This window comes from Harpia harpyja, chromosome 18 (genome assembly GCF_026419915.1).
Source record: "Harpia harpyja isolate bHarHar1 chromosome 18, bHarHar1 primary haplotype, whole genome shotgun sequence".
NCBI classification, from domain to species: Eukaryota; Metazoa; Chordata; class Aves; order Accipitriformes; family Accipitridae; genus Harpia; species Harpia harpyja.
Window position 1 is genome coordinate 16,496,794 of NC_068957.1, and position 27,206 is coordinate 16,523,999.

The 27,206-nt window shown below is 38.5% G+C and overlaps 1 protein-coding gene across 12 annotated transcripts in view; it reads right to left on the reverse strand.

Annotated features, from left to right (window-relative positions):
- The window catches only part of KLHL13 (kelch like family member 13), an 87,432-nt gene that overhangs the window by 37,082 nt on the left and 23,144 nt on the right, over positions 1-27,206 (reverse strand). For 2 of the 12 annotated variants that reach the window (XM_052813399.1, XM_052813397.1), the window contains exon 1: positions 291-698. The exons of 7 other annotated variants lie outside the window; for them this stretch is intronic. In XM_052813399.1, coding sequence (XP_052669359.1) covers positions 291-370 — 80 coding nt within the window. In that variant the 5' untranslated portion in view covers positions 371-698. Of the gene's footprint in view, positions 1-290; positions 699-21,647; positions 21,666-26,230; positions 26,301-27,120; positions 27,140-27,206 lie in introns of those variants that run through there. 3 more of the 12 variants (XM_052813408.1, XM_052813400.1, XM_052813395.1) reach the window with 3 other exon arrangements.

Consider the following 27,206-nt stretch of genomic DNA (forward strand, 5'->3'; position numbering starts at 1 on the left):
TTCTATCCTTCTAACTCAACAATAGTGCCACCTCGTTAGGGAAGCGCTGACTGCAGTATATGTTTTAAAAAAAAAAAAAAAAAAAAAAGACAGACTGCACTGTGCACACCAGCACAATGCAGCTTTATTTAATAAAAGCAGCTAATTTTTAAAGAACTGTTTCTGATGCTATTGTTCTACCTTAACAGGGACACTGCAGCACTGTACTATATTCTTTTATTAGCCTCATTTCTGACCAATAGAAGCAGAAAAAAAAAAAATGGGTTTCATATGAAAATGAAACAACATACCTACTCAGAATACACTTGTCATCCTCTGAACATTCTTCTTTTGAGCTGCAACAATACAAATGGGATATAAATCTCAGCATAGCCTTAGGCCACGGCTAATAGAGATCAGTGACTAAATTCAGCAGCCTGTTTTCCTCCTGTGCAAGCTCTGACCAAACAATACAAGAATGCCATTATGGAAAAAGCCCATTGCAAAAATCAGTCCTTCTAATCCATAGCTAGGAAGACAAAATAAAGCACAAATCACTGCAGGTTTCTGCATGCTCTTCTAATAGCTTCTGGTTCAGGATGCTCTCATTTTCCTATTCTCATTTCCAGGGAGGATAAGCAAAATCTCATGCATTTTACAACATGCTATGGGAACACAAATATCACCCCGTCTTCTGCAGTACAGAAGCAGAGAGTAGCACGCTGTTAATAGCGGTCTTTGTGGGGACGCTATCAACAATCTAATTCTCAACGCCCCCCCCAGCAGCTCACAAATTGCCTGAAGAACTGACGAAGCAGACGGTCACGCAGGTGTCCATCAGGGACCACTCTGCAACTCTGTGCTCTGCTTGGTGACCTCCCGGGGCTGATGACAGCAGGGAGCATAGAAGGCAAGCTATTAAAAAGGGAATGGGGAATTTAATAGCATATTGTGCATAAGCAGAGCAGGTTTCTCGGGAAAAGAATATAAAGCTTCAACTATATTGACTCCCTTACAGGAAAAAACAATATTTAAAAAAAAAACAAACAACTTTTAATATATTGCCACAGTAGACCAAATCAATACTAAGATGTTTAATCTACAAGAGTTCAGAATAGTCTTTGTACAGCATGACAGTTTTTCTGTTCATCGGGACAGCTTAATCCTATCACAAAAAAGCCAACACCCTGTCACGCTACTCAGCAATAAAGAATAGAACTGGGAGCAGAATTTCTGTAAATTTAAACGTTTTAATAACATTTAATAACACACTGATAGGTTTTTCGTAATGGTGAAACCTACATTGTCAAGTTTATTTGGGGGATGAAATCACCGGGGAATAATTGCTGGTTCTGATCATTATTATTGAAAATGTTTGCCCAAAATAGTTTGGGGCATTTAAAGCTGTTACCATAACCACAGGCAAAGAACTAAAATAACCCAGTATGATCAGAGCCGAGGACTAATTCAAAACCAAATGCACCTATCTGACAAACAATTGAGGAGTTCTCTCCCACTTCTTTGAAGAAGTTCTAAATTACACATCAGCAGCATTGACGCAGGCAACAAATTTCACAGAAACTGCTACTTGAATGCTGAACAGACATTTGCTGCGTAGGACAACAGTGTTTATATGCTATAAATATTAAGAAACACTAGCCCTGCAGAGAGCAAGTATGCAGTTTTAGCATAAAGAAGTCTTACTTTCAGTAAAAGAATTCATGCATTTACATGCCAACAGCCATGTTTGTCTGCACGCATTGTAAATATTGAGTGCAACAGCCTCATACATATACATAACACCAGACTACTAGATCATGCCTTCTCTGCACTGAAGGCCTAAAAATTAAGTTGAAGGAGATGTTAGATAGCAGCTGTTACAACCACAGAGAAAAATACCACAATTTTGAATTCATACACTCAATTTTGCTTTTGCATTTCCCATCATACAGAAACTGCCTTAAAATACAATAAGCAAATGCTGTTAGTCCCTTCCTCACATTGAGCGCACAGCCAGTGCAACCAACTGGTAACCGCTTTTAAAGTCTATATCCCTGCTCTGTCAACCCCAAGGAGGTGATTACACATTTTATTTATTAACAGCAGCATTACTAATATAAAAGAATAAGGCTAAGGACAATCAGTGGGCCACTATTTCAAAAGTAACTCTTGACTTTTGACTATAAAATAAAAGCCAACTCAAGCCACACAGTCATTCCCAAGCATTTACTGGTATTTAAGTCAATCAATGCACATCCAGAAAGCAGAGTTACTTCCCACTTCCGACCCCCAACAAGATCATTAGGCACAAAGGCCAGCATTAGTGCTCAAATACCTACGCCCCTTTGGGTGCTTCTATTCCCAATCATTTTTCATTTCATTTACAAGCAACCTAATTAAAACCTTTACAGAAAACCCAGTAGCAGTAAACTTAACTTTTTTTTAAAGTGTATGCATCCCAAGCACTGCCCAACTTCATCTCCTCCTAAAGTCCAGCACACATTACTTGATCAAACAGCCAATGTACAAAATATGGAATTGAAGAAAGTAGCAGTGTCAGGTACTCTAAAAACAGGCAAATGCTTTTCACTTGCAAAAGAACAACCATGTGAGAAATGAATCACCTATCTGCACATAAGGAGGAAAAAAAAAAATTAAATACCATTTTCTTCCTGACAGTCACAAATCGGTTGCATATTCCCAAGGAAAAGATTACCTAAATGTATCCTACGGTTTACATAAACTATTCCTAAGACAACAACAAAAAAATCACAGTATTTTATTCTGTTATTTTAATGAAGACTTCAAAACAACAGTTTAGTTACACATTTTAAAATATGGGAAAAATAACCTCATCTCTTGGAGTGCATTGCACCCACTGAATATACTACATTTTCTGTTCTCACAGTACATTGCTTTGCCACTCGTCCCCAAATAAACTGGTACTGAAGGCCAAAAGCAGCATTACAGCTCTGTGCAGAATCCTACTTGCTGAGGAAACAGTTATTCCAGTGAAGTGCTATGAAACACACCAAACTGGAGCACCAAACTGGAGATCTGCTTTTCTTTAAGTTTAAAACTCTTTTAAATGCTGAAGACCCACGATAACTGCACAGATTAAACTGCTTCTTAGGATCATTCACGGGGCTTGTTTTCTACATTTTTCTCCCAAGCAAGTTCACATTCAAGATTAAAAGCATCTACCATTTATAACTTGCTTAAAGTTAACATTCTACTTACTAGCTGAGTCTCTTACATATCTTTTATTCTGTATACAGAAGATGAGAAAGAGGAAGTCTTTTGGTTTTAAGCAATCATTTCCACACTAGTATTTCCAAAGCTGCACTGACAGCAAAATAACTGACAGGGTATCAAGCACTTCTGCAGAAAACTCCTCCATAAAGTAACTGAACAGGTGGCATAAAAAGAAAAAAAAAAAAAAAAAAAAACAACAAACTAAAAAGACCAAAGGCAAGATCCCAAGCTGCCATTTTACAGACCCGAGCTACTAGCAAAGCCAGAAGCCATTGATTGAGGCTGTACCATAGCGCAGCTCTGATCCCACAAAAAAAGGGTACATAGAAGAGTGCTTAAAGGAGCAAGGCATTTCTTACCCCTCTTCCTCCACCCCTCACCCCAAAGCCTTCTTGACTATTGACCAACAAGCAAGATTTGGCCCCAAATGAGGGGAGTGGGCACGCAGCACCGTACTCCGCAAGCACATGAGCAAACCACACACAGAACCAGCCCTTGCAAGCATGTTGATCACAGCATCTTTTCCTCTGCAAGCTCTCCCTGATCTTCAGGGTAGGAATGCAGCTAAAACCGCTGCCCTTGTGATTCTCTTCCTTTTTCTTGTGATACCCTCTTCTTTTCTTTCTACAAATTGAACGTTAAGCTGCTACCACATTGTTTTGTACACACCAACCGTCAATATGTTTGCCTTTGCTGCCTTTTACCTGCATTATAAAATACAAGTTCTCCTCTTAAAGCCCAGTATGCTTACATTTCTGGGGCATGTATACTTCCAATAACACTTTCAAACCATCTCTGCATTTCCCATAAGACTTCCCCTCATGGTTGTTCAAAGAAGAACAAGTCACAGGCAGAAAGATGTAGCAGACCCCAGTGGCAGTGTAAAACTATACCAGTCTGAAAATATTTATTCTTAGCCTTGAAATGCCACATGAATTTTTGTAGGAAAACTAAGCGGAGTAAGAGTTAACTTCTAGACATGCCGCTGGATTTTCATCAGTTCACACAGATTGAATTTAACTTTTCTTCAGCCCTTAAACTGTTAAAAACAAAACCAAAAAACATTTGTTCAGTCAAGTGATTTGCCGTTCTGCTCTAACAAGCTGCTTACGTCCCTCCTTTTATTCATCAACTAAGCACCAGAGGAACTGAAAGCACTAGGTGGAATAGGGTTATGCTATATGGAAACTTTCTCAAGTCTTGCAAACCCTTTCTAGCGTGACCTGAGAAGTCTTCTGCACTTCCAGAACCCCAGGCTTATTTTAGCCTTACAGAAAAAAAAAAAGGACAAGTTACAGTGACTGTGATTTACATCTCCCATTTTCATCTAGAAATGTAAACAGAATGGTCTAAATATTTGTGTCACAAATACTATGTTATCTAACTTTAGACTACTTTTCTACTTATAGACTGTTTGTTCATGTAAGAAAAGATGCCAACACACAAAAATAGGTTAAAATGGTGGTGTTAAGACCAGTAAACATCTCCGAATTTTTGAGATTTTTCCCCAACACCTATGTTCTAAAAATTCATTGATTCAAAGCCATGTTTCCATTTTAAAATAGGTATTTTTTATATGATGAAACCTCTATTATGTGATATTAGCGCTAACAAAGCTTTCTCCAAACTGAAGGCAGAAACACAGTTTCACATTGGAAGGAATTGCTCTGGTCTTTTGCGTATCTTACAGCTACCAGCCCACTAAGCTGATGCATATGACTATGCAAGACCAGTTTGATATAGAAGAAAATAATCAGAAGAAAAAAAAAATCATCAAAATCCAGTAAAATGTTCACATCAAAGCCATGGAGCTCAAATGCAATAATCATTTCAACATCAACTCATTTCAGCATTTTAAATACAGCTGTAAAGGCACAAGTCTAGAAACTGAATAGGAGCAAATCAGGATGCATAACATTTCTCTTCAGGTTCCCTAAAAAAACTGACAGTGTGATAGTTTAATTGGCTTCCTTATTCAGCTCTTTGCCCTTCGTATGGATGTTTCTTATGCTTCTACCTCTGGCTTTTCAATCTATTAAACTGCAGCTGTTCCAATTACTGGAAAAGAATAATTAAAAGATGGTGTTGACAGTACTGCCCTATATACGAGTCAGTTAATTAATACAATTTCTTTAACCATATATTGTGAAAATATTCACACCAAAATTCATACAAAGGGAAAGCAATTCTCTGCTTAAAGAGGAATCCAAAGCAAACCAGTATAGTTATGTTTGCAGTCCCCTCACAGCAACACTGTAACATGCCCCAAATATCGAAATACAGAAAAAAATTGGCAATGTGCACCTGGCAATACTTTTATTGACACTACAACTTTTCTAGAAACCTCAAAGACCTTAAAAAGAAACAGTCTTTCAATTAAAGTAAATTAAGAAATAAGCTTTAAAATAGCTGAAGACAGTTCTGAGAATTACACATGTACTTTGACTTACTATCCACTATGTTGTCTCAAAGAATTTTTATTTTTTTTAATAACCGGGGTGGGGGAAAGCCCTCAGACACCAGATATAAGTTACAGCATCTTTTGGAAGCAATTACACTGTAGACATCAAGATGCACACAGCCTCATAAATGGAACAGAGATGCTTACAAAACAGTTACTATCAAATATATTTAATTATTTTAAATTGGGCTGACTGGTCAAGGAACAAGGCATAATCATAAACTGTAAAGCATAAAGAAGTGAGATAAACTAGGTTTGTAGCCAACCCCTCCTGCTGTCTAAATGCTGTAAGCAGTACAGGCTCCTGTCTCTATAGCAATATGTGTAGGGCCATTTGTAAAACAGGAAAAAAAATCCCCAAATCTTTAAATATTAAGTTAAGCAGTCAGGGCATGTACCACATGTTTAACAAGTACTGCAGTTTGCCATCCACCCACTCAGCATTTTTTCCTGTATAAATGAGGAAATTGCTGCAGTAACATTTTAGGATGCATCATTTCAGTGAAAATTATTTTTATACATAAATATACATATGCGTACTATAGATGTGTATGCGTTCATATATATAGCATGTGTGCTATATATATACACTATATATACACACACACATTATTTTTATATTTATATATATGACAAATATATATCACCCTGCATCTGACACAGCCACTTCCCCTTCCCGCCCAGACACCTCAGTTAAGAAAGATTCGTGTTCTCACATGATTTTGAGACTACCAAAATATATGTTCTTCAGCAAACCAAGGAGGCAGCAGCTGGCTGACTGAGAAGTAATCGTGTTGAGTAATGACTTTCTCCATTTCATACATTCTTCAAAAACCCACAACCCTGGTCCTTGCAAGTATCATTCATTAACGAGAAAAATATCTTGATAGTCTAAGTATGAAGTTTCTGAAATTATTCAGCAACAGTAAACAGTTAAACACCACACCATTTCCTACCATGTCACAATCAGATATTTTTAAAACAATTTAAAAAAAACATAACTTAGGTTAAATCTTAAGTCAGCTTCCCAGAAATTTGTAGGAAAAGGGGGGGACACAAGAAATGAACAAGCTCAATCCCTGTAGTAGTCACACGTTTAATATTTAGAAGGGTTAATATATTAAAATAATAAAGTCAGTTTCAGATATATTTTGTAACTACACAGAGAGTCTCAGAAATATCTCAAATCTATTCCTAAGCGTGCATTTCTAGCTATGAAAGTAGTTTTTATTTTATGCCACTTATGGATGCTCTGCATTTTCTTGTGTGTATTCTTGAAGAAGGCTTTGCTCTAAAATTGAGGTAAGATTTCCAGCAAGGAATCACTTCCAAAAGTTAAGACGCACTGTTAACTTAATGACAAGCTATAGCTTATAATATGCAAAAAACTAAAAGTTCAGCTTTGCTTGGGCAAACTACTCTTACATAAAAGGCATTAGGTAAAATAAGGTCTTAAACATTTAATAGGAGGTAAGACTAAAGTGAGTTCATAAAGGTTTCCAACTTGTGATCCAAGCCCATATACTCTACTGACAACATACTGCTAAGAAGAAATGCTTTTGAATTAACACCGATTTATTCAGAGAACTGTGCTCATCTTCCCTAGGTGATTATATATAATAAATCACCACAGAAATCTGAATGCACAGTCACAGCAGCCAGACTGACCCTGCTGAAAATAATTGGTCTGAAGCAACAGTTATTTTTTATTAGGTCAAACTGTGAACAACAAAGAATTTATTTCTAAACAACTTCTCCACAGCTGTTATTGTCTGTTGGCTGCACAATTTATTTTAGTAAAGTATGCCTAAACACATTTACACATCTGACTCATATGATGCAAATATATTAAACAATTTAGTAATTAAAAGGAAGCTAGGATTGAGCACCAGCCACTAAGAACTTCAGTATTTCTGCACCACAGACAGCAAACTGCAAATTACATTAGTCATGTGTTGATTAAAGTATTTTGAAAATATTCTTAAAATAAAAGTTTTTCTTTCATTCTTCCATTATTTATATAGAATCTGTTAATCATTTTGCATTCCCTAAACCTTATTGTCTTTATCCACTGCAGTGAGTTTTTGTGGTCCTGCACACCTACGCAAAGCAGTCCCTACTGAAAAGAGCAAGCATAGGGAGGCAAGAATAAAGCACATTGATCATTGCTCTTATTGTGTGCTTCTGTAATGACTCAATTTCTTTAAAAGACAAAAAGATTAACTTTTTGCGTGCAGGAATTCCCACAGCATTGTCACCTCTGATGGATCCAGTCTGCTAACCCACAATCCACAAAATTTCCAGTGTGGGCAGTCTGACATCTTTTGCTGAAGGCCAGAGTCCCTCGGGGAAGACTGGCGGTTTCGAGAAAGATGCTGATGCTTCAAGTCCAGGTTGTCAGAAATCGCCATGTGCAACCTGGGAGCCAAACCATGGGAATGAGTCTTCTAGGAGAAGACTTGAAACTGCTGCACCATACTGCCCATGGTCACTTCACTGCTGCTGGCTGGATTCCTTTAAGGAGTCACAAAAAATATGACACGTAGATTCAATCAATTTAATTATTTGCCATCCACTAGTCTTAAGCATGTTAGATACAAATTTTTATGAAACAGCAACTTGAAGTTCTTCACACACAATGACATGTGAAAGGCTTACGCAGCCAAAAGTTCGGTTTAAAATTTATCACTAATATTAGTATTTCTCCCATTCAAAGTAAAAAAAAAGTACAATTTCTCTACACTAGAAAAGGAGTTTCAAGTTGCAGATCATTCCAACTAAATGCTATGAGAACAGGTGGAAATAGTACCAAAGCTTGAACAGCTGAATGGGCCACATGGGACAAAGGGAGTCTTGTACTAAACACCCATACTTTAAATTTCTTCAATTTTTTTTTTTTTCTATAAGCCAGAGGCAATCGGGAATCAACTCTTCCCATTTGACAAAGGTAGGTGTAATCCAAAGACTCCTTCCCGAAAGACAACGTAGGGGAACTCCCTGGTTTGTTTGCTCAGGATTCTCCCTTCCACAGCAAATCAAGCTAGTGATAGCCTCCACACTACCTGTTCCCAAAAACAAAGCAAAATCACATAACTGAGTCTCTTGTTTTTATGCTCTTCCATTCCAACAGCAGCAGTGAAAATTGACAAAAACAGATAGTTTTCACAGGTTCTTTCACTTGGGAGGGGGCCAGGAGCAAAGACACTGAAGATGTGTGTTTGCAGCTCAAGGAATATTTACACCTCAATAATACCTGTTACCATCCTTGCAGTCCTAAGTGCATGGAACAGCTTTAATTGAAAGTTTTCTGCAGAGTTGGATACTACCTCTTCAGAAGATACCTAGTCATCTTCTACGGCAAAAAGAGGTTTTCTATAAATTCCCACTGTTGAGTGTTGTAATACAACAGACCCAAAAGGCACAGCCTTTAACATTCAGCTGAATGGGGTGTAGGGAGGGTGTACAATCATGAGTATATTCATGTCACAAAATTAGCACAATCTTAGTGGTTAGTAACATTTAAAAAAAAAAAAGATACTTTCAAAATGTATACCTTGCTTACATTTAGATTTTTCCAGAAGATAAAAAAAGAATGATCACAAAAATGACACTTCATATTAAACAGTTCTATTTCTCTGAAATACACCATTATATTCTATTGCTAATTCACCAAATGTCAAAATTCCTGTGTAATAATTAAATTATAGAAAGAAAATTACAAACTGCTTTCTTCTCTAGCATCTATGAGAATATAAATTTAAAGAAAACTGTATGTGTATGGTTCCTAGGCAAAGTTTCAAAAGATGCGAGTTATTTATTTCATTCAAGTTTGTCATGGTGAGCAAACATGCAAGCTATGAATTAATTTCCAAAAGCAGATTTAAAGTGACAGTTTTAAGATAGTCACTTAGCAGACTGGAACAGCTCTGCAGTTACAACATCCATATTTAGTGACAACATAACTATCCAGATAATTTAGGATCAAATCAGGACATACTGCTTTACGTAGAGTAATTGTACATATCGAGAAAAGCCTAAGCACAAGCTGTTTTTAGAAAGGCCCACAGAAGAATGCTAATCTTATTTGGATTTTTTAAAACTATGAAATATTTAAGTCAAATCATTTAGTCTCCTGATTACAAAGCTTTATTTCATAAAACTTGAAACATCTGACTCCTAATGAAAACTGAAGTTCAGTGCTTTCAGAAATGTCCATGTAGTAGCTTCTACAGGTCCCACTGCTGAGCCATTTTACCAGCACTACCACATGCTCTAGGCAGTTTTCTACACCTTTATAGTGTTGTACATGTGACCACGTCACTTCACCCTGACAAACCGTCCTTCGGAAAAACAGAACTGAAAAAAAATCAGTGAAGCTCTAAGGAGGAGAGGACTGCACGGAGGTGGGTCGAAGGGCTTGGCCCAGGTGACAGCCACCAACAGCAGAGCTGCACCACTTCCCTTCCAGCCGCCCTCAGAGCAGTTAAGTCAGCAAAAAAAAAAAAGGGTCTAACAATTCTGCAAATAATGTTAGACTCTATGCAAAACATTGCTCTCATCTGTGCTGCTCTAGTGAATCACAGCAGGCTCAGGAGAGACCATATTATAACAACAACAAAAAAAAAACCCACAAAAAACCCCAGAGGATCATGGTATAGAGGTCCTTGGGGTGAAACAGCATTGCACAGCTGTGACGCACAAAAAGACTGTACAAAAGTCAGCTAAACCAAGAAATATTTCTACAGCTGCCATCATCTACTTTTCTACAGCTGAAAATCTCTTTTTGTTGCATACATATACAACACCAAACAACTGTGATAACTTTGAGTTGGGACAAGCCCTTCTCTGAAATAGTTCAAAATAAAACAGTTGTAATTCAGGTGTTTGCCTGCCAGAGGGAGCTGAAGGAAAGAAAAAATTTCCATATATCTCAATACTTCAAAAGTTTTGGGTTTGTCCTACCCCAATTAATTTAACTATTCAGACAAAAAAAAAGGTTTTAATGCAAAATCAACCCAGCTGTGTCTGGCACACGGCAGCCTCATGCCACACAGGGCACCCCTGCACCAACACCCCCACTACCAAAACCTTGCCAATTATGCCCAATACACTCGCTCTACAAATAGGTCCCCCTGGATCTCTGAATGGAAACAATGCCTCCTTTCAAGGTATATTTAAGTACTTTTTGATCCACACCATATAGTGGAGATGTCTGCACCAGAGATAGGCTTCTCTGAGAAGGAAAGCATCACATGAGATGGTATTTAATGCCTTATTACATCAACTTGTCTTTAAATGCATGGCAACACTGCGCAAAGACTAAGTTCCCAGTTTGCCAGAATGAAATACATATACTGAAAACAACTTTTCATTTAAACGCTTATTGGTCTTTTTTGCACACTCTTTCCACTTACTGCTTCTAACACTTAACATTGGTACACCTATAAATCTGCATGTGGGTAGAGTTGCTACACCATAAAATTATAAGTTACCACATTAATAATTTATTCTTGCATAGTACCAGCTAACCTGAATAGTTTGGAACAGGCAGGAAGTGGTCTCATTTTGCAGACTGGTGAAGCAAAATATCTAAACGATGTGTTCACGGGAGACTGGAATTCTGTACAACAGCTCAGGAAAGAATTCCAGTGCACACATGATGGACAACCCCTTCCTTCCCTCCTGCACTTCAGTTAAACTACTTCCAACTTCAAAAACATTAGATATAAAAAGCCAGCATGAATCCCACCAGAGCTTTGACATTTTTGAAAAAGAGCAGAATGAGTATCCCTTTAAATAGCACCCTTAAATATTTGAGGGCTAAACTGATCCAACTTTCCTTAGATCAAAATTTGACCAACAGCTTTGAAAAAAGCTTAGTAGCATCCTCTGTATTTCTTGCAATCAAAACACTTTTAGGAAAATCAGTTATGCCACCTTCTGGTATTCATAAGAACTGCTCTACAAGACAAATACTCATTTTCATAAATTCCCATTTTAAATGGCAAAAAAACCCCAGCATAACCAGAAAACTCACTTCACATAGGACACTTATGCAAAATAGGACTTTTTTTTAAAGTTTCAGTTGATTTGTACAACATCATTAGCTTGGACTAGCTTGTGTCCAGCCTTAAAGTCCCTAAGCCTTTATTACCTGCTGACAAATGCAGCATCATTCCCCCACAGTACCTGGTTTGAGATACGAACTGCTCTTTGACCCATCTCACCAGCCATAGCAAAGGAACTGGAAAAGGCAGAGAGGGAAAAGGATAAGAAAACTTGTGAAATGGCTTCTTTACAAGGAACAACTTGTAGATTGGACTTAACAGCATGGAAGACAGATTGGCAAGAAATACATTAAGAGTCTATAGTGTCACAAAAAGCACAGTAAAGGTGTACAGGGAGTCATTATTCACCAGCTCCCCAACACAATAAAGAGAACGCTTCAAATGAAACTAGCAGATGTCTGGTAAAAACAAACAAAAAAAAAACCACACACACACAAGAGGAAACTTCTTCACATAACATGCTTCAGCTATCACACCATCAGCTTTTCAGTAACCATTTCTTCTTACGACATAGATTCACAGAAGCAACTGTGAAATGTAATTAAAAACAGTGGTTTGTACCGAGAGGCATGGTAGGCAACTCAAGCAGAGGCACATACAAGGCCAGCAATCAAACTTCTCCCCCTTACCTCTCACTACCAAAGCATCATTAATACTATAGTAGAACAAATACATGGGTATATAAGAACAACTATAAACACTGTTCCTTCTGTATCATGCCTGAATCTATGCAATATAATCTGTACTGCTAAGCATACAAGGAAGGATGAATTTAAGCCATAACTTCAAGAAATTTTTAATCATTTCCAACATAAGCCTTCAATATAAAACCATTTCTACATGTCAAATTTCCACCGACAATTTCTCAAGCAGAAAAAGCAGTGCATCTTCAGTGAAAGAAGAAAGCAAGCATAGAATTAGGTATGAAATAACATTAATAAATTATGTGGATAACTGACTCCAAGTGTGTTAACTCTGATCCTCCACTGTTCCTCACAACACAAACATCTAATAATTCTCCAACCTTAGACAATCTTTGACCCACAAATTAGATATTTCTGGCTATAGTTTTCCACTGTAACTTTGAACTACACAAGTTTAATTACATGAATTTAAAATGTAATTAGGAAGTTTGGTGTAGGTATCAGACAAAGCCAAGACCATGCTCAGGTTACATGTTACATGTACAAGTAGCGGAACCCACATAAGACACAGCTGAAATACAACGACATCTATAAGCATCCCCACTTGCTCATCACACCTTCCCGCAAGCCTTTGCATATTCTTTCAGCTATATATATTCAGCTCTTTGCAATATGTGTCCCATTGTATAATCACTTTCTGGATCTCCAAACAAAGCAAAACTTATGTTAAGCAAAGCTTTGCTCTAACGTGTTCTTACAATTAAGGTTTTTACTCATTCTGAAGTTCAGCAGTTTGGTTTCTGGAGATGCTGTAATTATCATTTTGCCCACACAAGGCAGAATGATAATATGAAGAAGGGTATACACACATCATGAGAAGAAGTACAAAACATTACTTTCATCACAAACACCACCAGAAGTCATGCTGCAACACCACATTATTTGTCTGAAATATTTTCTGAGAACCTCAGAAATAAATAACACTAAAGTTGCACAATAATACTTCAGAAGAATCATGATAGTAACTCAGACCAGGCATAATGTGACTGTGGCCACCTGAACAAAGACTTGCTGCATATTGCACAAAGCATTGCCTGGAAAATGCCATGCTATAATCCCACATTATGAAGTGTTAAAATAATCAAAAAAAAAAAAATCAAGCACTGACATCAGTCATGCCTTCATGCCTGAACTGCTCCTGCCTGCCCATGTATTTACAGACTATTATAACTGCCACTGAATGATTTTTGCAGTTTAGCAAAGCATTTATTTCTTCACTCACTTGGAACACCGATTCTAAATTTCAAACCTTAAACTAAAAGCAGTGTTGGCATCTAGCGATTCAAAGGCAATCTCAAATGAACTCAGTACTTTCATGACACTAAAATCCTTGAAAGCTGAAGCTTTTGAGGCCTTTGAATAGCATATACTGGACACATGAAAAGGCGGCAAGATTAATTCTGGGGGCACCTCGGAAATCTCTGCTGAGCCAGCCATACGCTACTCCAAATCCAAAAGCACAGGATACAGCAGCCAGATTAGGAAGGGAGGAGGGCAGGGCAGTAAGCCAGATATTTATTCAATAGGGTCAGTACTGAACTTGAAGGGAAATGGAGTTGGTAGCTCAAGATAAGAGGAACATTCGCCACAAGAGTCCCTGTAAATACTGAAATAAAAACTGTCCAGTGAATAATAAATGTGTGCAGGGAAACCAACAGTTACTGCAACTACTGGACCACAGAGTTTTACATAAACACTATTACAGAAGAATGTTCTTTCTTTAGTGCTTCTCATCAAATTTCTGCAAACTTATGGTCTGGCTCATATCCTGAATCAAGCAACAACATGCACAAACATACCTTTTTCTGCTCGATTCTTTCACTGAAGTAGAAACACAAGCAAACTACCAACACCTTGCTGCAGAAAAAGCAGCTGCTAGGGAGAGGTTTTTTTAAAACATGACAAAATTTTGCTGACTCCTGAAATGTGCTTTCAGTGAGGAACAATGGCAATACTCAACTTCAGCACAAAATACTGATTTATGAAAAAGAAGAGACCTCTTTGAAGACTACCAGGCATGTTAAATAATTACATTCAATAAACAGTTAAGAAGTTGTCCAGGATTCTCAGCCATCGTATTGAGCACCTCAATATAAAAATAACAATCTAGTATTTGCAGATAAGCAGCCTATTTATGATTATCTTTTATCAACACCCTAGAACAATGCACAAGGCACAGTGTGACTAAGATTTTACTTCACTGCTGTAATCTGATGAAAGCACACTGAATCCAAAGGGCAAAAATAAAATTGAGCCTTAGCTTTCCATTGTTGAATGCACAGAATAAATTCTTTTTAACAGCAAATTCCAGTAACGTGATTCAGTTCATTTACCCTCCTTCTCCCTCCCTTTGCTCCCAAGTTCTGCATTGTAAATGGTCTTACAACCCAGTACGTTAACTGTCCAGAGAACAAGGCCATTCCTGTTCTTAAACAACACTCCTCATTACTCCTAAACCATGCATAGCAGAGAGATGGCTAGTCTAACTTCAGATCAAGCCAGCACACATCACGTAATTACTCCTCATCGGCCGACGTTTTTGTCACACCCCACTAAACAGCAGCAATAAAAAGGATTTCCGGTTTACAATGACAGACCAGTGATGTCCTGGCAAAGCCCCTGAGCAAAACCCAAGACAGACTACTATGTATATTACTATATGGGCCCAGCTCTAATTATCTGAAAACAGAACTGAAGACAGTCACATTGGTGCTCTAATTACCGGGGAGACAGAACAAGAGAGGAGAAAACCTTGCTGTGAGAGCAGAGGAACCCAGACAACTGCCAAAGATGCTGCTCTAGCTAGGAGCGAACAGCTTTACAAAGCCTGCAAACTCCTCTGCTTCAGTTCTCATGTTCTGCTTTACTCCCACACTGCTCTGACTCACTCAAGTCACGTCGATCCACATTTAAGCAACTGCAAATACGGCTTTGCTATCCTTGTCCAGCTGAGGTACTGAGGAACTTGCTGACTTGTTGATACATGACCTCCATGCTCTTTGGGACAACAGCAGTAAATTGAGAGTGTCTGAAGATTTAAAACACATTCACTTCAAATTAAGTTTCCTTCCAGATCCTTGGCTGATACACCTCCACCCATCTGGTTGTCAGCTTTGATTCAGCTAGGCTGTAACAGGTGAGCTGGAGCAGAAGAATGAAACTAGAAGTCTGGAATTTGGAACAGGGCAGTTGCATGCTGAAAACGTTTGGAATCCAATGTGATGGAGCTGGATGTGATAACACAGCTTGGGAAGATGGAAGGAGATTAGCAAGATGCTCAGGTTTCAGAAATGTCACGGGAAGGTCAGGCATAAATATACACACAATATTGTAACAAGGCAGAATAGTAGTGGTTATAGCTGAAAGTTTTCTCTGACAGACATAATTCTGCATTTTAACAATGCACTGTTATTTTCAGTTGTTGAATTTACTACAACCTGCAGGAATCATACTGCTACCTGGATTTCAGATTTCAGTGTCCATCTATCTATAGGATTGGTAGTTACCAGGCTGTAGAAGAACATACTGTCCGAAAAATAGAGTTGTTTCCCTCAACAGCCTTCACTGATCCTACAGGATACTTCTATAATACCTCTGAAGATCATGTGAAAACTTAACAGTTGCTTCAACTTTCACTGTCTAGGGCAGAACACTAATGCAAATATAACCTAGCACTTCTCATTTTTATAAGATATCCTTAACAATGTTAGCAAGCTTGAAGTGCAGCTCATTAAAACAAATCAATTTCAGATGCAAACCCTGCTGATCTCCCCATACAGTGAACATCCAAGCAAGATTGGGTATCCTGTTTTTCCAGCATAGTCTCCACCACTGTGCAACTGTTTTCTAATATATGCCTGGTTTTGCATCCAAGTGAACTAAAACCTGACTCACAGACACATCCCAAATGTCCAAAGACAATGGAATCATCAGAAATGTATTACCAAGCTGCACACATGAACATACACACACAGAACACCTCTAGCATTAAAAAAAAATGGAATATGCAAGTGGGGGTTTTTTTTGATTGGTTGGGTTTTATAATGCAAGGTTTTTTGGTGTCCAGGTGTGGGGGGTTTTCCCCCTTCAAATAAGGCACATCCTTCAGCTGTTTTGGGGGTTTCTTTTGTTCATTTGTTTTTAAATGTAGGAAGTACCAAACTATTTAGCACCCACAAAGAAAGGTATACTTCCCTTTTCAAAATTAGGTGCCTTCTTTTCTTATCAGCAAAATGAAGTAAAACTTAATCAGATGCACCCACTGAGGAGTTTTATTTTCTTCCACTTCCCTTTATTAATAAAGAACAATGTAATTCTTCCATATTTGACTATAGGCGAAGACATTGATTATAGCTGAACGTTAGCGCCAAAAGTATTTTCTGGGAGAAAGGAACTTAAAGATGGCATTGTTGCTTTTCAAGATGACAACTTTTATTTCAGAAGTGTTTGTTTAGATGATCAGCTGCTAGCTAAGGCAGATTAAACTGCATATTAAAATGATTTGTTTTTGAAACAACAGGGGTTAAGTTTTTGAATGTTCTTAAATTATCAGTTTAAGAACTATGTCAGTCTGTACCCAAAAGCGTTACGCCCCGTTTAATATAGGGTCACAGTGGACAAATTACATGCAGAAAAAACCAAATCCCATACTCCCTCAAAGGGAGAATGCTATACATGCTGTTTGAGTAGATTATTTTAGATATAGGACTCTAAAGCACCCTACCATAAGCATAAAGTCGCTTTGGATAAAGCCCCTCTTTTTAACTTGATGCATGCAGATAAACACCAAACTGAGCAGGGAAACAATTACTCGTAACACTACACCCACCATTTGCCATCAAGAGAACAGTTATAACCAATACACATCCACCCAAGTGACAGAAGACAGACATATGGAAACAAAAGGGAAAGTGACAATCAGCATGAGATTACATTACACTGCTGACATCACGTCACCAGTTGGAGAACCTTCCAGAGTCAGATCTCTTCAGCAAAAACTGCTTACGCAGTATTGAACACAGTACAAACCAGCCAGGCTCCCAAGCAGCTAGCCTAGTTTGCAAGTTTAGCCATCCCACTAAAAGCAGTAGGCTGAGCTCCTTCATACATAGTATAAACTATTTCAGATCCACACCTATTTGCTTCCCACATCAATATCAAGTAGCAAACATTTCATGTGTCAAAGGCACTGGTTTACAAGCCATATACTAAAGTTACATTTGGACAGATGTTAGGATCCAGAAGCCATGTATAGAGGGCATTTAACTGCAGTTAACCCAGAATGTTAACCTGAACCAAAACCCAGCTTTCAAATACGCAACAGGGTGTTTCTACTTTGAACCACCATTCCTTTCTTCATGCAAAAAAATATTAACAGTAGTACACCCTGTGTTATGCTTCCAATATATTCATCAAGCCTGCACATAAATTTCTAGTCATACAAGATCAACTTTTGCTTTCTTATCAAATATTCCATCACAAAGAAACCATTGTTTTTACCTAGTCGATCTTGAAAAAAATTCCAGAGCTTTTATTTAAATGCAAGTCAACACTAAAGCTGTGAGTTTTTACTTCATTTGGAGTGGTTGGTTAAAAAAAGTAATTTGGAAAGCTAGAAGTATTTATTGGAGAAAAACTTTTTACTGAAGAGCTTAATTCTTCTACTGAGGTTAAGAAATCATTTCCTCCTAAACAAGCACAAACACTGTCATACGCACCATACTGAGACCACATGTGACCAACACAAGTGTCCAACAAATAAGAAGCTTGTCATCTCCTCAAAATAATCCACAGGATTTTTTCCAGTTCTTTCTTTTCTAACTTTAACTCTTACATGAATATATTCAAAAGACTTCATATGAAAATGCCAATATTCACATTTCAAATGAAAAGGTACTTCTAAAACATTCAAGTGCACATGCTTAAGAACGAAGTACATAAATTAATGGACCTAATGAGGAGAGAAAATACTTGTAATGTTACTGCTATGGACAGAGAGAGGCATGACTGCTAAATAAAATCATAGAGGGAAACTAGAGGGAAATAAGATGGAGCAAAGACGTACTGTTTGGGATTACTAGAGACTGGAAGCTTTTGAAGATGGAGAGAACACACATAACAACTCTGCTCTAAGGAAAGCTTTTAGAATTTTTTCTTCAAGTTTTACAGCATTATTCATTGAACAGCCATTCTTCATGCTAAGCAGAAACGTGACTGACCAAAACACTGCTAAAAGGCCCTTTGCATTCACTGAGTGACAGCAGTATGTAAGAATTTCACTCAAACAGAAGTCTGAAAAGTGAAACTTGAGAATGAATATGCTCAAGTCACCATAAACGCATCCAGCAGACAAAAGGCACTTGTGTGCCTGGTTTTTTTGTTTTTTTTTTTTTGGGGGGGGGGGGGAGGCAGAAAATCTGTTGCTTCTAATTCAAGATCAAACAACTAGTGAAAAATCCCCCCGGAAGCAGAGTGCAGCATACTGATGAGCTGGATCATTCTTCAAGAACGATTTAGCTACTGCCAAAACATACCTTCAATAATTTAAACTGTTGTCCCATGAATTATCTGTTTAGACTGAGATCAAAGTACACAAGATGTACTTTGTGTGATGTGACTTCATCAGTCAATGAAACTACAGAAACAGCTCTATTAGATTTCTTTAGTTTAAATTTGCTAAAAAATAAGGTTGCTTAATGTCAATACAACCTTTGGAACAGAAATAATTGAGCATTCATTCTTAAGAAGAATGCTCAAAACAGTTCTTTAAATATATTAATCTAGTTAAATGAAAGGTTTAATGTCATTAACAATCAAAATTAAGAATGTAGAAGTCTTAAACAGCATTAACAGAAAACTGCTAGTCATGGACAATGCCATTTGATGCAACAATATTTTCAACCACCTACAAGGGAAAACAAATCCTACCAACACTGTTTCCCTACTGAAACACTCTCATTCATGCTGCTATATTTCATATAGCAGTGCAAAAAAGCACCCAATAGACCTGTCACATCCTCAGAAAAAAATCAAATCAAAACTAACATTCTTGGCACAATGAAGCTCCTTTACAAAGGAGTGCCACAAACACTTGTACCAGCAGCTATTTCATTATAAACTTAAGGCAGCTAAGCTTGTTTTCATTTAAGCATGAAGTCCCTAATTCAACTAAAAAAGCATGAAAACTAGCAAAGATATAGTGTATATCTTAAAAGATTTTCTACAGAAAGATACTGCGCTAGAAACATACTGATTTTTCTAGTTTCTTTAAAAGAATGAAACCAGTCACTCCAACAAATTAATCAGATCAGACAAAACTACCATTACAGGTGTGCAAAATACAGCACAAAAATGTAAACAATTCTATAGCTTCCTGAAATTAGGTTCAGTTAGCTAAAATATAATTGTTCCTTTATTAAGAACTTTATTTCAAGAAAGGAAGACACTGAAATAAGGTTGCTGGAATTTCTTCCAGGACAAAGTGATCATCTCTACTCTTGCCCTAAATCTGTAGTTTTTCTTTCTAAAAAAAGAATAAGCACAAAAAGACTAAATAGCAGGTAGACTGTAATCAAGAAAAACAGAATAGCTATTTCAGTATATTTTAAGACACAAATCCCTTTCCAGCCATATCAGAAACATTTTTAGCACGCTGAAAAATTTGATAAGTAACTGTTATTGCCTCCTTGTTCTAAATTTGGTCTTTGGATACCTAAAAGCAGATGCAAGGGCAGCTGGATCAACTAAATCAGAAAAATCCACAGAAATCTTGGATTAGAGAACCATTAAGACTAAAGCTGGATTTTTTTTCTGCTTTGTTTGAAAATAACATAGACCATTATTTAAGAACAAATTAGCTTATAACTCACTAACTTTTGTTAGGTCCTTTTGTTTCTTAAAGTTATCTTCTAATTAGCTCTTCCAGAACTCCTCAGTTTTCCAGATGGGCAAAAAAAGCTTCCAGGCTGCCATCCTAAAAAAACCCCACTGCCATCTCTGCAGGAGTTCAGGCACTTGTGTGGCAGGTTGACCCTGGCTGGATGCCAGGTGCCCACCAAAGCCATTCTATCACTCCCCCTCCTCAGCTGGACAGGGGAGAGAAAATATAACAAAGGGCTCATGGGTTGAGATAAGGACAGGAGAGATCACTCACCAATTACCATCACAGGCAAAAAAGACTCAACTTGGGGAAAATTAACTCAATTTATTACCAATCAACCAGAGTAGGGTAATGAGAAATAAAACCAAATCTCAGAACACCTGCCCTCCACCCCTCCCTTCTTCCCGGGCACAACTTCACTCCTGGATTCTCTACCGACCCCCCCAGTGGCGCAGGGGGACGGGGATGGGGTTTACGGTCAGTTCATCACACGTTATTTCTGCTGCTTCATCCTCCTCAGGGGCAGGACTCATCACACTCTTCCCCTGCTCCAGCGTGGGGTCCCTCCCACGGGAGACAGTCCTCCACAAACTTCTCCAATGTGGGTCCTTCCCACGGGCTGCAGTTCTTCACGAACTGCTCCAGCATGGGTCCCTTCCACGGCGTGCAGTCCTTCAGGCACAGACTGCTCCAGCGTGGGCCCCCCACGGGGTCACAAGTCCTGCCAGAAAACCTGCTCCGTGGGCTCCTCTCTCCACAGATCCGCAGGTCCTGCCAGGAGCCTGCTCCAGCGCGGGGTTCCCACGGGGTCACAGCCTCCTTCGGGAACCCACCTGCTCCGGCGTGGGGTCCTCCCCGGGCTGCAGGTGGGGATCTGCTCCCCCGTGGACCTCCCTGGGCTGCAGGGGGACAGCCTGCCTCACCATGGTCTTCACCACGGGCTGCAGGGGAATCTCTGCTCCGGCACCTGGAGCATCTCCTCCCCCTCCTTCTTCACTGACCTGGGTATCTGCAGGGTTGTTTCTCTTACATGTTCTCACTCCTCTCTCCGGCTGCCATTTCTCTGTGCCCCGCAACTTTTTTTCCTTCTTAAATATGTTATCTATCCCAGAGGCGCTACCACTATTGCTGATGGGCTCGGCCTTGGCCGGTGGTGGGTCCGTCTTGGAGCCGGCTGGTATTGGCTCTGTCGGACATGGGAAGCTTCCAGCAGCTTCTTACAGAAGCCACCCCTGTAACACCCCCCCCCCCCCCCGCTACCAAAACCTTGCCACACAAAGCCAATACAACTTGCAAGATACCTGTCATGAAGCACTGCTGACACCTCCCCTCTGAGCACAGAATGATCCATGCCACTCAGGTTAGTAACTCCCCTGTTGACCAAAGGAGATGAAATGTAATATGTAATTTTAGATAAGAGTAGACACACTGAAGTGTGCTTTACATGGTAGAACACCTGAAGGTGTAGCAAATGCCTGCCAAAGATCTGTGGAGTCCATATTTTGTTTTTGATAAAATAATTAGGCTTTTTGTTTTAAGAAATAAAAATGAGTCACAGAAAGCCACAAAGCAGATGAGCCACATTCTAAAATCTTAACAGGCATAACAGTATCTACATGCTGTCCATCTCCATACTACCTTTTGAGGTTTTTACAGAAATGTGTCAAGGCTATTAACAGCAGAAGAAAGAAAACTGACTCAAGAATAAATTCCATCAACTGAAAAGTCTGATGTTAAAAAAGGAAAAATTGTGACAATATAAAAAGTGCCAATCTCAATGAAAAGCCTTTATTCCAATCTTCCGAAAACCTACTGCACACTAATTCTTTCTCCATGAATTTACTCTCTACTTCTCAGCTGTGTTGCCTGTATTTCTGCTACTCCCTTGACTACCATAAACTTCAATTAGTCTTCTTTTGGCCTGCAAAGACAGGATCTAATCTAGGATGCTAATTTCTAATTAACTTGTCATGTATTCATGTGTGCTTTATGAACACAAGGAGAACATCTAGGAGGAAGTATCATCATAGTATTCCGTTTCAATTCAAGGACCATTCACTGCTCTTCAACTGCTAAAAGTCTGAACAGAAATAATAGCAGACTTGATCCTAATTTGAAGCACAAACAGTAAATGAAATGAGAAAACTGAATTGTTCTTTTACTTAATTACTCATCTTTGTTCAACTTAGAGAAGAAAAAGTTTAGACGGATCTAATCACAGGTTTCCAATACCTAAAATGTAGTTGTAGAGAAGATGGAGGTACTCCCTTCACAAGGATGCACTTATCTTTTCCTTTTTTCTTCATTAAAAAATCTGTCTTGAAAATGTGTTACTTTCCAATGAAAATCAGTATTTCGCCACTTTTGTCACCACAAAGCATTCCAGACAATGAAAATATTCTGTATTAAAAAAAAAAAAAAAAAATCACTGAACTTTACTAGTTGTTCTCTTTGCCAACAAAGCATCAAGAATGAAAATGAGATTCAAAAGTTGAACTAGGCCTTTAGACATTTTAATATTGTAAAGCCTTGGGTGAATGTGACAATATTTGTATCAAAATAATCTTTTCATTTCTTCTTTTCTACCCACATACTACTTCGAGTCTTCAGACAGATCTACATTTATGCTTTTCATCTTGCCTGCAGTACTACATTGTTAGGGATGTGCAATTTTGCCTGACTGGTAATTTGTTTGCTGGGGGGAGTAAAGAAAGAGTGTTTTGTTTGCAGGATGTTTTCACTTGGCAAGAGATTGAAGATACAGGAAACACAAAGGGTGCTGTTTCTCTAAAGAACTTACACATTCAGGCTAGCAAGAGCCTTAAACAAATGTAGTTACATTGATAAATGACTTATCAATTTATGTTATCAAGTCAATTAGGATAAACTGCAAAAAAAGCTATCTTTCACAAGTGTGTGCTGCCTGTATAAAGAGTTACCATCAAATATACAACAATTTTTTCCAGAACTATTTCTCCAACATCTTCAAGATGCAACCTTTTCTCCCTCGTTATCTAGTCAGGTAAAATCCATCTTTCACAAAATTAAATTATCCTGGTTTCAGAAAAGCTCCACATTTCTTAAACCTTTGAAACTTCTGAAATGTCTTCCTGTGTTATGCCTTCAGACACGTTAATTTACTACAGTGCATCCATCCAATACTCCTGTTTCTCTCACCACATCAAGCATGAAAAGCTGCTTTCTAATGCCCTTCAGGGCTCAGCTTTGCTGCTTTTGCAACATTTGTTCCCCTTAATTAGATCAACCTTTGGCAAACTGTCCAACAAGCACCTCTGTGTTGTCTTTCATGTGACCCCTTATGCACAAAGGTGCCTTAAAAAAAAGCAGCAATAATTTCTCCTTCAAAACAACCACCAAGTAGGCAATGATACATGGCACTTGACAGAGTGCTGATATGCTACAACTTTCTTCTTAGTCACCCAGTTTGATTTTCCATAGATCCCCAACTGCACCTGCTCTCTCATTTTGCGCTCTGAGTTATAAGCACTTTGGATGAAAGATGTTTTATCTTTGTATACTAGCATTGCTTGTCAGGTGAGCATTCAAACAACATATTACCAAGGAGAGTTTCTGCAAACTAGATATTGAGCTGTACTTTTCACAGCATTTTCACATACACATAAAATTAAGCAAAAGCATAGTATCTTTAAATTCAAAAGAATAAAAAAAAAAATCTACACTTGTCACAGAGTCAGTCATTCATATGGATGAAGTAAAAAATGAGAAATCTGCTTCATAAGAAAGTTCATAAATTTCTTCTTTTTTTTTTTTTTTTTTATATTTAAAACACAAGACTGCCTCCAGTAAGGTAGACTATCCACAAGCCTTTGCAGCAAGAGCCAGGAGCTCAGGGTTGACATAGCACAGGTGAGCAATACAAGTGCAAGTAAGCAGCAATTGTTGAAGTAGCACTTCACCTCCTGCAAACCCAGTACAAAACGTTGATTATCTTTGATCAAAAGCCACCCAAACTAAACATGACAAGAGGTGCAAGCTGATTGCCAAGCACTCTGCTGGCACAGTAGCAGAGACTCGGGCCTTTCCACTAGAGGCTATTCTGATCCAGCTGCAAGCACCCAGATGCAACATCTGTTGAGTCAGGGTTGCTTAGGAGCAAGCATTAAAGAGGGCATCAGACAAACATTTAAAAGAAATATTCCCCATGGATTTTTCTCTTTAATTGAAAAGACAATGTTCCTTACTACGTTTTTTGGGGTTTTTTAAATAAATAAATAAATCAACATACCATTTCCAGAACTATTCAGTTTTGGCTCCTTGAAGCAAAAGCAAGAGATCATCATTAAAAACAAAAGTTGTGTGAAACTGTCCAAGTCTAAAAATTTAAGGAAGCTTTACTACTAAAAACCAAACACACTTCATATTGTACACAGGAGTTCATTAAAATTCAGTAGTAGGCATATGCTAGATCAGTTCAGACTTCCTGAAATGCCATTTACAAGCAGTGTAATTTCAGGTAAGCCGCATACACTAAAAAGGAAGTGAGACTGTTTCATAGAACAGGATCCACTATGCTGAACTCCGTAATACAAAACCATATTTAAAATCAGTGCAAGTAATTCTTGTTTTATGTAAACCATTCTACTGCAAAACTAGCTTGTACAGCACACACAACACTTACATTAAACCAATGTAAACATCTGGCTTGTGAAAAATATACTCTAACATGCAGGATGCAAGCTAGCAATGGAAACATTACCAATGTGAGGAGTCTAAAGCTCCAAAAGATCTACTGCCTTGCCCTCATCATCCTAAAACATTTGCCAAAACGGTCCAGAAGGATGCCTGCACCAAATCAAAATACAAACTGTTTCACTGCATACCTACAGCAACCTTTAATAAGACATACAGACAGCAGAATAAACCTCTAGAGCTGTTAACATGGGAAAAGAAAACCCTTTATACAATCGCAATCAAACCTATAATCTCAAAACCATTCAGCAATTTCAACCTCTGCATAACATTTGCAGGAACACAATCATGCTTCTGTGCTCCTGATCTAAAATGGGATTATTTCATTGCCTAAGTACACTGGCATCTGTGCCCTAACGGATTTTGGATCTCAAGTCAATCCACGTTTTGGCAGTTATGGGCTTTCCAATTTGAACGCTAAGAGCGACAAGTCTGACAATACCCGAGTCATTGTTAAATTTCAAAGCAAACGCAGACTGGCATTTTATATAAAGATGTATGTAATTAAAGTTTAAAACCAGACCTGTCTGCTAATAGTCATTAAGTGACATGTAGAACAATACATAGCTGGAGCTCTCTTTTACTGAAACTCTAATCCACTAGTTTGTGTCTGCCACAAGTCATCAGAGGTTGCTCCTCTCTTTGTACATTATTTCTAAAGTTTATCTATTTCAGATGAGCCTCTCTTTCTACACCAATGACCTTGAAGATGACACTGCCTCCGACCTCTACCTTGTGCCTAAACTAACACCTCAGCCTGCCTGCTACAACTTCGTAGCTGACAACCTCATCGAGAGCAGAGACAGACAGCCCTTCCCCACCAACACTTCCCATCCTGTAGACCCCACAGATACGTTTCTCCAGACTGTAGTGGAAGGGGCACCTCCTGCCACACACATCCACCGTTCCAGGCTGTATTTCAGGTTTTGGACAGTAAGCTGTGAAGAACCAGGCTGGTGAGTCCCACATACCTAACCTGTGTTACAGGTGGCAGAAGGGTTCTCCCTTGCCCCCTTCACTCCCATTCTTCAATGCCTTTATTTTACTGCCAGCGAAGTTAGCTTTTACCTGAAGATTTCCAAGGACAAAAAAAACTACCTTACTACACAGCATCACATCTTTCCCACAAATGGGGCAGGGACTGGAAACTCACCCGCTTCCACAAGCGGCTGCATGTGACACCAGGTCAGGGCACTGTGCAAGGACAGTCTCAACGCACTGCACTGAAAGTAAAGTAGCAGAAAGCAGAATTTTTGCAATGCTGAGGTGTGTGTATCGAAACATTGTTTTAAATGAAATATTCTTTTGAATTGTAAGTCAGCTGATCAGCCGTTTCATCCCTGGATTTGCACAATGAACCAAATGTAAACTCTCACATATTTATGGCAAGATGAATCAAATATTATGAAGCTTATTAGTTGGCCCAAAAACATCTAATCAATTTGATGTAGAAGTGTTCTTAAAACATTTGAGTCCTTACAGCTTTACTGTATCTTCAGTACTCTGTAAAGGACTTGCATTTCACCTGCATTTTCCATCCCTCATAAAGCCTTTCTCCAATGTAAGTCACCTATGGCTACAACTTCAGCATATTAAAGCTCATTCATTACCACCTGTACTTAATAAATCCACACTGGTGAAATAAGACTCCATTGACAAAAGTTTGATTAGATAAGCATTGCACATAAAAAAAAAAACCAACAAACCACACAGAAGCAATCCAGCAAATAAGAAAAACCTGTATTATCTCCAGGAAGATAACAGGACTCATGACATTTGGATCCCATTTTCTCCTCACTAGTGGTGAAAAAAATCCTGGTAAGAAACCAGCTGCTCACTGTCAGTTATTTTAAGAGCATAAAGCTTTATGTGTTACTAAGATCAGGGAAGGCCAACGGAACATATTAGTCCATTCAGGAGCAGACTGAATAGCTTAGATACAGCATGTCCCTTCGGTGTCCAACTTGTCACATACACCCCTAATCTACTGATTACTGAGGGCACAACTCAAGTACCTATTACTACTGTACAAATTTGACTTACTCAGACATGGGCAGATGTCAAGTAGAACAAGGCACCCTCATTCAGCCCGTCAGGAAAAAAATCACCATAGGGAATGGGTGTGCATC